At 35.6% G+C, this 15,531-nt stretch overlaps 3 protein-coding genes across 3 annotated transcripts; all 3 read left to right on the plus strand.

Annotated features, from left to right (window-relative positions):
- The first annotated feature begins 6,762 nt into the window (after window positions 1–6,762).
- LOC136849370 (zinc finger MYM-type protein 5-like) lies at window positions 6,763–7,842 on the plus strand. The gene has a single exon (XM_067122722.1). It carries the CDS (start codon window positions 6,763–6,765, stop codon window positions 7,840–7,842), a length of 1,080 nt encoding a protein of 359 aa, XP_066978823.1.
- A 14-nt stretch (window positions 7,843–7,856) lies between these two features.
- LOC136849371 (zinc finger MYM-type protein 1-like) lies at window positions 7,857–8,642 on the plus strand. The gene has a single exon (XM_067122723.1). The coding sequence runs from the start codon at window positions 7,857–7,859 to the stop codon at window positions 8,640–8,642; it is 786 nt and encodes a 261-aa protein (XP_066978824.1).
- Window positions 8,643–8,791: 149 nt separating this feature from the next.
- On the plus strand, window positions 8,792–9,529 carry LOC136849372 (zinc finger MYM-type protein 1-like). Its single transcript, XM_067122724.1, has one exon. It carries the CDS (start codon window positions 8,792–8,794, stop codon window positions 9,527–9,529), a length of 738 nt encoding a protein of 245 aa, XP_066978825.1.
- The last annotated feature ends 6,002 nt before the right edge of the window (window positions 9,530–15,531 follow it).

Here is a 15,531-nt window from a genome sequence, read left to right on the forward strand (position 1 = left end):
TCCAAAATACGATCCATATCCGATGCTTTGGTAAGATTTTATCGACGAAAACCTATTAGACACGGCCCTGAAATGCACGGTAGAGAACTACAAGGATAATTTAAGGGAAGCTTGGCAGAAGGCAATAAAACACGAGAGCAACAGTCAAGGGGAAACTAAAAGGAAGTATGACCTCAAGGTAAAAGAGAGAAATTTCAATGTGGAAGATAAAGTTTTGGTGTTAATTTAGAGAGAAGATCCCTCATTATCTTATAAGTTCGAAGGTCCTTTTTCTTTCTAAAAAAAGCTGAGAAATTTAAATTACTTAACTGATATGGGCAGGCTTAGAGCGAAGTGGTTGCATGTAAACTTGTTAAAGAAATGTAATGAACGCCCAGTGCCTGTAGTAACTGTGTCACAGAGAGAAATTAGTTTCGAGAAAAACTCCGATGTGCTTAAGAATTTCAAGGCATTTAACCCTAGCTTAGGAGAAGAAAAATTGAAGGAATTACACAATGTTTTGGCGAATTATCCTGAAACTGTTAGTGATAAATTAGATCTAACTAATCTTTTAGAGCATGATATTGAGTTACAGGACGTAAAACCCATTAAACAAAGTCCATATCGTCTGAGTCCAGAGAAAGCAAGATCAGTAAGAAAGGAACTTAGGTATATGTTAGATAATGATTTGATAGTTCCCAGCGAGAGTGAATTGGGTTCTCCAGTAGTTCTGGTGAAAGAGGAAGATGGATTAGATATGCTGTGTATCGATTTCAGAAAAGTAAACGGTGTAACTAAGAAAAGTAATTTCCTCCTTCCCAGATCTGATGATTGCTTAGATAGAATCGGAAATGCCAAATTCATTCCCAGGCTTGATTTAGCCAAAGGTTATTGGCAAGTACCTCTAAGTGAAAATATCCGCTTTTAATACGCCGTTCGGCAGTTACGAACCCAGATTTATGGCTTTTGGTTTAAAGAACGCAGTCAGTACTTTCCAAAGGTTAATGAGTAAAGTTTTAAATGGCATCGACAACTGTGTCGTGTATTTAGATGACCTTGTGATATTCTCAGAAACTTGGGAAGAACATTAGGGAATTTATCGAAAGTCCTTGAAGCCCCTGCAAAAGCAAATCTAGCTCTAAATCTGAAGAAATGTGAATTTAGGAAAACCTCTATCACTTATTTATGTCATAAAGTGGGTCTTGGAAAGATCTGTCCAAAAGAAGAGAACACAGAAGTTATTATCAATTTCCCAATCCCAGCAACTAAAAAGCAGGCCATGAGATTTCTCGGACTGGTTTCATATTTCCGTAGATTTGTGCCCAATTTTTCAGAAATAAGTGCTCCCATAACTGATCTGTTTAAGAAGGGACAAAGTTTCCTGTTTAGTTACGAGTGTATAGAAGCGTTCAGCAAATTGAAGACCGTAATGATTCACGAGCCAGGACTATTGATACCTGATTTTAGCAGGGAATATAATTTAGCGATAGATGCATAGGAGCAGGCTTATTGAAAAGAAGTGAATGGGATGAAGTACCCAGTCGCTTATTATTCAACGAAATTGAATAGAGCCCATCAAAATTATTCAACTATTGAGAAGGGGTTGTTTAGTTTAGTTCCAGCCTTGCAGCAGTCTGAGATTTAACTGTGTATACTGATCATAATCCGCTGGTTTATTTGGAGAGATTTAAGAATAATAAACGTCTCATGCGATGGAGCCTAGAATTACAAGATCGTAATCTGCAGATAGTTCATATATGGGGCAAGAATAATGTAATAACTGATACCCTCTCTAGAGATTTTTCAGAACGAGAGAATAGTTTGTCTTATCTTTTCTCTCTTCATTCTGAGCAAGTTGAGTGAGTGCCATTGTGTGTGTGTTTTTTTTTTTCCTTTCTTTTTTGGCTGTAGCACGAGTGTTACGTGCGAGTGAAGCGCTGAGTGAGCGTGTTTTGCTGAAGCTAAGTCAAAGCAAAATGCAGAGTTGTTCCTCAGTTCAGATGACGAGTTTAAAGTAATTTTGTCTCTTCTGCTCTTTTCAAAAATAAAATAGGAATATTTTATTTTATTTTATTTTTTTTTTTTTTTTGGGGGGTGGAACGTGTCATGGGTAGATGCAACAATGTTGAAATACTTAAAAAAAAACCTCCTTTCCAAGACGTGACTGGTTCCTGTGTTTGCTCGAAGATGTCATTACCATTCAGTTACTGTAATCAACACCTCGTGGACAATTAGCGATTCGATGAACACCCTTTTTTGTGGAAACAATACCACGTGGTATCTCATGCCATGCCTTTGTAACATGGTGCAATATTCGATGCACATTGCATCAGAAAATTTGTTGTGGAAGCTTCTATGACGTGACCGGAAAAGGGCGGTTATTAAGGAACCAATCATCATGCAGAAAATAAAAAAACTCCTTATATGGGAATGACGAGTGTCTGTCGCCATTAGCACCGCCCATACAGTGGTATATAAACTTTCAGAAGAGACTTCCCAAGACAGAGATATAGACAGACAGAGGCAGAGAGGGCAATCAGAGGTCGGACAAAGCAAGGTTCCGACGGGAGTATCCCCTTCAGACCACTTTTACTCTTATCTCCACAAAAATCTTGTTCTGCCCGAAACAAAGAGAAGCAGCCAGCCTTTCCTGGTTGTGGTGAGAAATCCTTAAGTCCTCCATGTTCGAGATGAGGTGAAGCAGCAAGCCCTACATACCAGGGATGGAGAAAAGTAGTCAACCCTTCCTGCCTGTAGCGAGGACGAGTCGCCAGCCCGTCCTGCTCTCCATTTGCACAATCTCCAGATTCTTGGAGAAACAGCATTTGCTGCCTCAACCTGAAGACATCCTTTTTGTGACGTCTACGAGCCTGTGGTCATCGTACCAGCAACATCTCTGCTGAATTCCCAGCCGCCCTTCTGTGACGTCTTCAAGCTCTAGGTCATCGTGCCAGCATCATCTCTTCAGCTGAAACCCCAGCCACGAAGGATAACTCACCAACTCACCATTTAAGTATTAAGATCGCTATACCTTGCAACCTGGTCCCCCTATCTATAACTGCTTAGATTTATTTTGTGTAGTGTTACGTTGAATGAGAGCAAAGGGGAAACAACATTTCGTTTTCTTTGTAAATAAGGTTGTGAATAAATGTGTTGTAGTGTTGCGAGAGTTTCTTTTTATACTCATTTCCCATATTTCAGTTGCTGGCGTTGAAAAATTATTGTTTAGAGTTTGAAAGAACCTGGAACGTTTCTTGGATCGTGACACAGATGTGGCAGTGACCTTTGTGCAGTGTTGTGTTTTTATATCGAGTTGCCTAGTTAGTGTAATCGGCTTAATTATACGCACACACACACACACACACACACACACACACACACACATATATATATATATATATATATATATATATATATATATATATATATATATATATATATATATATATATATATATATATATGTATATAATATATAATATATATGTGTGTGTGTGTATGTATATATATATATATATATATATATATATATATATATATATATATATATATATATATATATATATATACACACACACACACACTCACACACACTTGTGCTGGTATGTGTATGTATTATGCATATATTCTTCAGTCTATTTTTTTTTAAACTGAACTTGTTTATTTCTCTATTTTGATGCGTAACCTACAGCACAGTTACTAAACATTATTTGTCTTCCAATCCCTATATAGTGAACCCCCCGTATTGTAGTATTGCTCTTGAGAAGTTGAACAGTTCTGTAAAAATGGAACCTAATGACTTTGTCTTAGCAAGAATGCGCTTTTGATTCATAAAGTAATTCCATTTTGCACAAAGGAGAACTACATGAAGTTCTGTAACCAACACAGAATAGTTTTTAGAATATAGGTGGGACGGGTGGCAAAATGCGTAAATCGTGGTTTGTTACACGAGTGTATGTGAGTCAACGGAGTACGCGAAATACTCGACTCACTTGTTTATTCCATTGAATTGAATACGAGAAAATAATAGACATTTTACAAATGTTATCAAGTTCGTAGCTAAAGAAAATGAGAAAACATGATTCAACTCCAGGTTTTTCCTTATGAATTGGCAAAATGCTGAGAGACCTTTGCCAGCCTAACATCGTTCCATGAAACGATTATTATTCCAGCAACATTGCACAAACACTTAGGAAAACACGCACCTATACCAGCATGCAGCCACAAAATAAAAAAAAAATTTCAAAGGAGAAGCAAAGGATAAAAAACAATAAAAACGATGAAAAATACGTAAGAGCGACCCAAAGTTTTCACATCTTTGTATCATGACGGATAATAGCAGAGTTGCAATCGGTCAAGCTAACGTTTAGTTCCTATGCTTGAGTTCTCATAACTCTGTAGTTGCACTGGGAGATATTAGGCTTTTATAAGGAAGTGTTTTATTCCTGCGAAATAGAATATTTTCTCTTAAACTTAAGAACAAAATTTCCAATGGGTTCTCTTCCTGTCCTCCTTATTAATAGTTTTAGGCTAAGAGAAAAGGCAGAAGTTTTACTCGCATTCTGCTTGAATAGTTTTATCTCTGACGTCTCTGTACTAAATTTCTTACTTAAAATTCCAAGGTCCAGTGTATCTCAAATGTTGGTATATGTATTTGAGGTACAGAAGCATTTCTCAAATGGTCTTCTCTCAAAGTGTCGCTTTTTCATGGTTTCGGCCTCATCTAAAACCGAGTAGGCATTTCAAATCTGCAGGTGAAAAGTTTTTAGATCTAGGAAAGCATGAATTGCTTGTTTTGTGTCTTTTGGTCTATTTTATGTTTTTGTTGTAAGAGAATATCTTGTGAATTAATGAGCTCTCTTACTCTCAGAACTGTTGTTCAAGTCTAATTTTGGCAACGCACACATACCCACTCCATTTAAGGGAATGGTTTTATTTGAAGGGCCTCAAGACCAGGGCCGGCTCGTCCTTAAGGCGAAACTAGGCAGTCGCCTATGGCGCAAGAATGAAGGGGGCGCAAGAACTGGGAACTAAATAAATAAATAAATAAATAAACAAATAAATATATATGCAAAGCAATTATATATATACAGAACAATTATAACAATTATACATAAATTTATATATATATATATATATATATATATATATATATATATATATATATATATATATATATATATATATATATATATATATATATATATATATATATATATATATATATATATACAATAAAGAAAATATATACAGAAAGCTACAATGACTTTTTTAAAGCAAAAATAGTTCCATAGTTCAATGTTTCAGCTGAAATTAAACATTTTTTTAAAGAATGACGCAGTTTTATACTACATACAAATACAATAAAGCAAGGATACATTTAGTTTACTTGAACTGAGTAATACTGAATAGACGGAAAACAAAGTAATGTAGTTAAATGTTCGAGTCAGTTGACAAATATTTCTGCACCAATTCTTTAAAAAGAGAATTATTTACTTTTAATAACCTAATAATATTAATTTTAGAATGAATTATGATATGCTTACCATAAAAAAAATGACGAAGTCTTATGATATTATCGAGATTACATCATGCCATACGCGTATGGGCCACGCAGAATCTCTCTCTCTCTCTCTCTCTCTCTCTCTCTCTCTCTCTCTCTCTCTCTCTCTCTCTCTCTCCCACTTGGACATTTTTCCAGATTTTTTATTTTATTTATTTATTTATTTTTTTTTATGCTGCAACCCACATCGAGCAACGTGTATTATACAAGTTACCGTCTACTCCGTCTTACTAAAAGTAAAGTTAGTGTTTCCTCTGAAAGCTACAAAGGCACTTCACTTCTTTTCTTTTGGTGAGTCACACCGTGAGGGGGAATCTTGAGCACAGACATACTGCACATTCCCCTACATGTCTACAAGTTGAGACTCGAGAGTGAGGCTACTAATAATTAATTCAAGTCTTCAACATTCCCGGGTAGACCGTAGAATCGTAGATCCTGCATATGATTCCACCAAATTCGTGATTCATCACTTACCAGGTAGGAATAGGCCTAATTTTTGGTCATTGATTTAACTTACACAGTATAGATGTCGGAGGGTAGCCAATAGATCACAACATCGACATAATTTTTCTTGCTAATATTAGTGCATGTAACTTGATATAGGCCTAGCTGCCTGCCTAAGGTATTATGGTGACAGAAAATGATTACTCGTATGATATACTGATAAGCGATAGTAAGATTTAGCGATGATAGTTTTTAGCTCATTTTAACTGACTCCGTACAATATTATTGAGCAGATTCTCACCAAATTATATTTGAGGATAGTAGCTAAACTTTATTTCAGAAAAGCTTTTACTAATGTTAGCATAAAATTGATTTTTTCTAATAAAAAATTCGAAAGAAAAATTAAACCCACTTGCAAGCGTGTGTTTGTTTTTTAAGTGGGCTTTTTTTTGGGGTTAATTGCCAGCCCTGATACACACACACACACACACACACTTTATATATTTATATATATATATATATATATATATATATATATATATATATATATATATATATATATATATATATATATATATATATATATATATATATATATTGATGTGTGTGATTACATTGATATATATATATATATATATATATATATATATATATATATATATATATATATATATATATATATATATATATATATATATATATATATATAATAAATACGTGTTATTGCTTAATCAAAGTGACTCAATATTTAGCTTGCATTAACATTTTTATTTCAGCATGTCTAAGCGGCCATCTGGAGCTCAGTATCGCATGCATAAAGATGAACGAGAAAAAGAAGAAGCCAAACGACAAGGATCATTTCTTAAGTATCTGCTGCGGGAGACTGATGAACTTGGTCATGAATCTCATGATGCAATCGAAAGTTATGCAAAATCAGAGAAAAAGACAGACAAGGAAGTAGAGATGAAATGTAAAGACAGCATCACTAGGTCTGCGAGAGAAAAAACAGAGACAGCAGTGGGGGTAGATAATGTATACATCGTGTCTACACACCAGATTGCGGAGACAGCAGCAGAGATAGCACAGGTAGAACCTAATGACAGGACCGATACGCAAGATGAACCAGAGACAGCTAACAGTAAGATGATAGAAGCTGGAAACAGCACCAGTACACAAGAAAAATCAGAGACTGAAGTAAACGTTCAGGAAACTGCAGACAAAGATAAGTCTGAAAATGAAGGCACAGTGACCAAGGATGAAGAAAGTAACACACCAATGAAGCACTCTGGTAGGCCTACACTGACTGATATAGACTACAGTGATCCAGCAACATGGACTAGCCATGATGATCAGTTAAGGCAGCAACTAGTGCAACATGGACCCATGCAGATATTGGATATCAGGTTTCCAAGAGATAAAAACCAGAGAAAGTTTTCGAGCTTCCATTATCAAAGACATTTACCCAATGGAGAAGTTATGCACCGAAAGTGGCTACAATATTCAGTGTCAACTGATTCTGTAATGTGCTTCTGTTGCAAGTTGTTTGGCATGAAACGCATTTCTTCACTTTCTAGTATTGGATTACGAGACTGGAAAAACTTGTCATCATTACTGTCATCACATGAAAAATTACCTGATCATTTGGACAATGTGGGCAAGTGGAAAGAGCTTGAGCAGCGTTTGAAGAAACACAAAACAATAGATGATGAAACCCAGCGTGCAAGAGAAAGAGTTGAAAATTATTGGCAACAAATCTTGGAACGACTTATTGCCTTAGTAAGGGTACTTGGTGTGCAGAATCTCTCTTTTCGAGGAACAAATGAAAAATTGTACAGTTCAGGAAATGGAAATTTTTAAAGTTTGTAGAACTAATGGCATTGTTTGATCCAGTTATGAGTGAACATCTGCGGAAGATAAGGAATGAAGAAACACATGTACATTATCTAGGGAAACACATTCAGAATGAATTGATAGACATATTAGCAAATGCTATTAAGGAAGAAATTCTGAGAAATGCACGTGCTGCAAAATATTTTTCAATAATTTTGGACAGCACACCTGATGTGAGTCATGTGGAGCAAATGACAGTCATAATCAGGTTTGTTCAAGTTGATGAAGATAATGCTGTGATAGCTGTGAGAGAACATTTCTTGGGTTATGTGCCACTACAAGAAACCACTGGTGCATTCATGGCTGAAACTATTCTGGAAGAGTTCAAGAAAATGGATCTGTGCATTGACAACTTGCGAGGTCAAGGTTATGATAATGGCAGCAATATGAAAGGCAAGCACAATGGTGTACAGAAGAAAATCCTTCAAAGAAATCCCAGGGCGCTGTTCGTGCCATGCTCAGCTCACACATTAAATCTTGTGGTGAATGATGCGGCAAGTTGCTGCTTAGAAACAACTAATTTTTCCGGCCTGATACAAAAGCTCTATGTATTCTTCTCAGCCTCAACTCATCGTTGCGATGTACTGAAACGTCATGTACAAAGCTTAACAGTAAAACCTCTGAGTGAAACACGATGGGAGAGTCGGATAGATGCACTAAAACCCATCCGTTACCAAATTGGTGACATATATGATGCTCTTACTGAAATGGCAACAGACTCTACTCTCCTTGGATCATCTGGAAATTCCACACGTGCAGAAGCTTAAGCTCTTGCAAATGGCATTGCAACATTCAAATTTTTGGTTTCATTGATCGTTTGGTATGACATTCTTTTTTAAATAAACATTACCAGCAAGAACTTCAAGCAAAAGAAAATGATATTTCATCAGCATTAAAACAACTGGAACGCACTAGAATGTTTCTAGAAGAGAGAAGAAGTGATACAGAGTTTGAAAGGGTACTAGTTGATGCTACTGAATTGGCTAATGGTTTGGAGATAGACCCATTTTTTGTTGCAGATTCCGTTCGTCTTAGGAAAAAGAAAAGGCAGTTTGACTATGAAGGAGAAGACACACCAGTGCAGAATGCAAAAGTGAGCTTTAAAGTTAACTTCTATTTTGCTATACTCGATGTTGCCATCAATTCTGTACTGGAACGTTTTCAGCAACTGCAGCAGATGAAGTCTGTTTTTGGTTTCCTGTATGATGTGAAATCACTTAATGGGATAACAAACACACAACTTATGGAACATTGCACCAAGCTGGAAAAAGCACTACGAGATGGAGAAAGCAAGGACATAGACGCCACTGACTTGTGTCATGAACTTCAGGCAGTTGCACGCCGCCTTCAGCCTGACACTGTCATTCCCCTGGATGTTTTAAAGTTCATTTGTGAACAAGGGCTGGTTCACAGTGTACCCAACACATTTGTTGCCTTGCGCATTCTGCTAACTTTGCCTGTTACTGTGGCGAGCGGTGAGAGGAGCTTCTCAAAATTAAAATTAATTAAGACGTATTTGCGGTCTACAATGACAGAAGAAAGACTTGTAGGTCTACCTATGGTCTCTATTGAGAACGAGATCGCACAGAAAGTTGATCTAAAGAATCTAGTGGCTGATTTTGCCAAGAAAAAGGCACGGAAAGCACATTTTTAGTTATCTGTAGTTGTAGCCAACAATCTAGAAAGACTCAGTGCTCACTAAAATTGAATTTCTCATTTCTGCAATTGACAGATATTGATAAATTTTAGTATAAAGTTACAATTACATTATAATTGAAAGTTGTAATTGTAAACAGTTCCTAATAATATAAAATTTAAACAATTGTTTCTGAGTTATCTTCATGTTTACTTCAGAATTATTAATTATTCTCACTACTTTGATTTCTAGTCTTTTTGTTAATAATTCAGTTCGTAGTTATGAAGAGAATATCACATTCTCTTCAATAACTGAGATTAATATTATACGTTTTCTACGTACATAGCTTTCAGTTCCTTTCAGTACATTGAATTCTAGTCTTTTTTCTTTAATAGTTTAGTTAGGGGATTTTAGTTACTTAAGATTTGTTCTATTAATGAATGAAAAAATGTTGTAGAGGCCATGTTTTATTTTTTCCCCCTTTTTCAGCTAAGGGTACACTCAAATGGAAGGAAAATGAGTCAGATTTTCTTCACCACTTACATTTTCTTATCCCTGATTGAAGTTTTAAAGAAATGACTCAAAACATTCATTTTCATATGTTTATAATTGATTGTTATATACTCAATCATAATTTCACTATCAGATGCACATTTCCTTATTAAATAAAAATTTTTTAAATAGATTATAAGCAAAAATCATTGTTTTGCTCTATTTAATGCCATTTTTAATATAATGTTATGAATACATTAATTGTCTAATATATCTTTATAGGCATCAAAATTGCCCTTTTAATGGTTACATTGCAATGGTTACATATTAAAAATAATGATGGAATTGTTGTAAATTTCAATTTATAGATTTAATATATATATATATATATATATATATATATATATATATATATATATATATATATATATATATATATATATATATATATATATATATGTGTATATGTGTGTGTGTGTGTGTGTGTGTGTGTGTGTGTGTGTGTGTTTGTGTGTGTGAGCATAATGCATTTGAACTTAATATTTGGTAGCTGGATTTACAATTAAACTATCCCGAAATGTCACCCAATGGGGAGCTACTGACTACTGCTCACCCCAGATCTCCTAGCTGGTGGACCTGGGGGCGCAAATTAAAATATTAGCCTAGGGCGCAGGAAACCCTAGAGCCGCCCCTGCTCAAGACACCGTTTTTCGTGGTTATCCTGTCATTCTCAGCCTTCAGATCCCGCAATCTTGCATTCTGGGATTTTCTAGAGCCTTTCATAAATTCTGGTTGCCCCGTGCTGTAGCAGGAGTTACTGGTTATTAAGTGAACCAAAATATCTGGGAAAGCTTTTTATATACTAACTCCTTGGACAAATACTGTTCTTAAAAGATGATTCCATAACAGTGACAGCAATTTGTGATGGTTACATAAAGGTCACTGTGTTTCCTAGAACATTTTGAGTTTTTATCTACATTTGAAGAGCCATAAGACTAATAAACATGTTTCTTCTTTTCATATGATCATATTCTAAACAACAGGAGCAATGTACTTCGTTGAATCTGCACATTTCCAACTTCGATTCTCACATGGTCGCAGAATGTTATGGAGGGTGGTAATGACTGCACTAAGAAAGTCAACAAGGTGGCCATTTAGCTGAAAAAAACACCCAATTTGTACCCTAAGCATCGCATACTTTATAATGAATGCATTAGCCGATACTGAAAAACATCGACTGTTGAAAAATCATTTTCAACAAACTGACTGATAACCAACTGTTGATAGGGCAAAAATTTCAAACGCCAGACAGTGATGCAGTGATGCATGAGCAGTCCTTTCACGTTCCTAGCTTCAGTTCTTGTATATCTCCCAAAAGCCTTATATGATATGAACAATTTATCCTTTCCTTTTTATTTGATCTGCCTTGCAAATATTCTGCTTATTTCGGGAACTTGAAGGTTATCTTTCTTGAGGAGCTTTCCTATAGCTGCTACCAAAATTGTGTGTTACGGGCCTATCATTACTATTTTTGAGCGACAGACAGAACCTCCAACTGTGTGCAGAATTCTTACACATCCCACGATATTTAATTCTGCAATACTTCTTAGTATGCCCTTGCTTGCTGCAGTTAAAGCAACGAATTTGTGGCGTGTGATCCATCGACCTTATATCAATCTCTACTTTACCACAAAAACCACTAGAAACAAAACCTAAATCTCTCTGCGGGAAGTTCCTCTGGCCCACCACTGTGGTCTTTGGCATCCCATTGAAAAATGTGCTATCTACCATCAGGCATTTCGAACCGTGCTTTCTAATTTGGGCAAAAAATAAATGATTCATCAGACGTAAGCTCAACCGGACCATTAAAACTGCTCACAATGGCCTCTTGTACATCATTCAAAAGCCAGGAGAAATGCAGCAACTACTGAAAACTTACTAACGATATAGAATCACTACATACTCAACTTGAGCCTCTCAATTTCACCATCAAATATGAAGCTGCATCAAATTACTACGAGCTAAAATCTACCATAGAACTCTGACCCTTCCTAATCTTATAATATGCTCTCATATCCCCAACCAAATCACTACATTCATCCAACCCATAGGGAGTTCTTAGAAAAACCTTTAGGACACCAAAAGTCCGGCATTTCTTAAATTCAAAGCTCCTACAACATTTCCCAATGTCTCCGACTTCTACTGTAAGGGCAGAAAACCCGTAGCTTCGCTAAACTCCTCATTATCATCTGTGATTTTCTTCGTAGCAAATAATTCTCATTGTCCTCAACTAAAATCCCGACAGGTTGTCTTAAAACCACATTCACCAAGCCTTCAAAAGGCTGAATTGGAGAAGAGAAGGTCATGACCCTATGAAGCAATGTCATATAGTCTGTGCCCCAGGTTGCCATGTTGCTGACTGCCAACTTTTTTTCTCTGCTGGTACCTAAAATATCCCTCACACCCCGATAAGAATGACATTTCCTTAAAAGCATGTACTCTATGGAAATAAATCCCTCCCTCTTTTACGCGCTCCACTGACCCAGTCAAGCAGCTGAGCATAAGATCAGCTGATATTTAAGGTTAACTTACAAGATCCTCACACAAAAAAAAAGAATAAAGGAAAAAATCACCAAAAGAAAATTCACCACTTCATATCACAGATGCTTTGCCTCCATGCAAAAAATGATGAGTTGATCACCTAGACAAGGCCGAGTTACTATGCAAAGAGAGGAACCCTGAATTTAATCACCACTTATGACTTGCATCTCCTTCCCACATAGTATAACCCATGTCACATATCCCATAAAATATAACATGTTTCCACCCCCCAATAATTCAAAAAGAGAAAAACAAAAGACAGAAGAGAGAAAATAATATTTTAAGCCAACTGAAATGAAAAACCAAAAGGAAAAAACTCTCTTTTCCCTTGCTCATTTATCACTACAACTCCCGATATCTACAAAATAACTGATCCACTTTTGACTTTAAAAAAATCCAAGAATATTGCACCCCAGAACTACTCAATAAACCGCACTTCAACCAAGCACTCATTAAACAGACTGATTTCTCAGTCACGGTGAATCACCATGGTTATGTCCGTGATAAAAAAATGCAAACACAATGATTCCCCTCTAAACAACAGAGTACCAATCCCTCCAACTTCTCCCCTCTATGCCTAAAAACACCAAATGAAATCCTATTCGTATTGTACTATATGTCCGTGTACCTACATCCCCAATCACTATTCCTATTCATACACCATTCTTCCACATGGATTCAAACACTTTCATTAGTGTCTTTACCGTGGTCATCACTGTTATCCATCCCGCCCCACAACCTCCTAGGACGGGGCACTTACCTTAGAAAAACTGCAAGTGTTTTTGGTAGCACTGGCCTTGCGTTCTTCTTTACCTGGGCGTCTCATTTCGTCCTCTCTCTCTCTCTCTCTCTCTCTCTCTCTCTCTCTCTCACTCTCTGTTCCTCTCTCAAGTTCTATTTCTAAGGTTTGTAAATCAAAACCTAGCTTACAAAACTAAAGTTTGCAAATCTAACAACAAGTCATGTAAAATTAAATTATGCATGATAGATAATAAATTCCCTGAAGCCACACACCAAAAGCAACAGTAGCAAGAAAACATAGTGTGTGGGGATTAGTTCCTGTCTCCCACTAAGTCTCCAATTCAGTCCACATTATTCCTACGTCTGTTATCCATATACATGGCTATATACCACGACTGATTTTGGTTTCTAACCCTTTTGAAACTTCTGCAAGGAACAGAACCATCTCCATTAAAAATAACACACCAAAATACATGACACAAATGTTAAAGAATGACAAAGAAATAGCCACTGCAAAAAATAATCATTGTCTGTGTTAAACACTTGGAAAGGTTAGTAATTTTTAAAGTTCAATACTCACTCTTTCAGCAGAAAAGGGAATCCTGATACCCAAGTGCTCCAGTACATCTAACTTCTCTGGCTTTTCACAAAGGAATGAATTACTCTTCACAATAGCCCTTTGCACTTAGCAATTTTCACAACTCACAAACTAATACACACTTCCATTTAACACACCTAGAAATCTGATTAAAACCTGAAAAAATGTTCTCAAAGGTTCATTGCTGATGCTAAACACCCGTCTGTTCCACGTGACACTGAATTCGAGACCCTCCAGATCAGGTTCAGGTTACAGGTGGTCAATGTTGAATCCGAAAGGTGACCATACAATTGAGTGCTGAATTATCAAACACTCAAGACACATATCTTCCACCCATAGAACAGCTGAATATTACAAAAGTTCATATGTCTCAGTCATGTAAACAAATTCCCAAGTATGCAAGTGCACTCTTACACAAACACACACATACACAAACACACACACACACACACACACACACACACATATATATATACATATATATATATATATATATATATATATATATATATATATATATATATATATATATATATATATATACATATAAATATATATACATATATATATATATATATATATATATATATATATATATATATATATATATATATATATATATATATATATTTTGTCTTCAATATCATGATTAATCTCACAGTATCACAAAAGGATTAAAAGCATGAACATTATAAAACTCAAATAACCACTGATTCCTTCTGTTTTAATTTTAAATATGCTAGTTTAGTGAACGAAAGTTAGAAAGTATGTACGTTGGTCTTGTGTAAAACTTAAAATATATATGCAAATATATCAGTTTGTAGCCGAATCAGAATATTAGATATATCTTGCCTTCAAAGCAAATGGCAAAAAAACCTGCAAACAAATTTTAGCCTAAATCTCTTGATATTCCGAATATCTGTTTTCACTTTCTGAATTTCTGTGAATTCTGTTGGAAACCAAACAGAAATAAATTTTCTCACTGCATAGTTAGAAATATATATTGAATGCCTAAATTCTCTTTCCCTCTTTCCATATGCACTATAATTCATCGGGGATATTCCCGAGGTAGCGCATTTGATATTTATTTGTAGCTTCATGATCGTATATAAATCACGGTGTGATAAAAATGTCATAAAAGAGCACACACACGTACCAATGAACTATCATGGTATATTAATATATATATATATATCTCGACGGGTAAATATATACACCAGACTATTAACTATATATATTGATAGCTCAGTGGTTAGCGTACTGGATTCGCTGGATGCGCGTCTATGTGTCGTGGGATCGAGATCGGCATGCCCGTCCATTTATCATATATATATATATTCGGTGATAATTCCCCATCGGGGATATTCCCGAGGTAGCATGGATATATTAATATTTGCATATATATATATATATATATATATATATATATATATATATATATATATATATATATATATATATATATATATATATATATATGTGTGTGTGTGTGTGTGTGTGTGTGTGTACGTGTGTGTGTGTGTGTATGTGTGTGTGTTGTGTGTATGTGCGTAGGTGAGTTAGATCATTATGTTATGATTATCTTATT

Source organism: Macrobrachium rosenbergii, chromosome 21 (genome assembly GCF_040412425.1).
Source record: "Macrobrachium rosenbergii isolate ZJJX-2024 chromosome 21, ASM4041242v1, whole genome shotgun sequence".
Classification (NCBI taxonomy): domain Eukaryota; kingdom Metazoa; phylum Arthropoda; class Malacostraca; order Decapoda; family Palaemonidae; genus Macrobrachium; species Macrobrachium rosenbergii.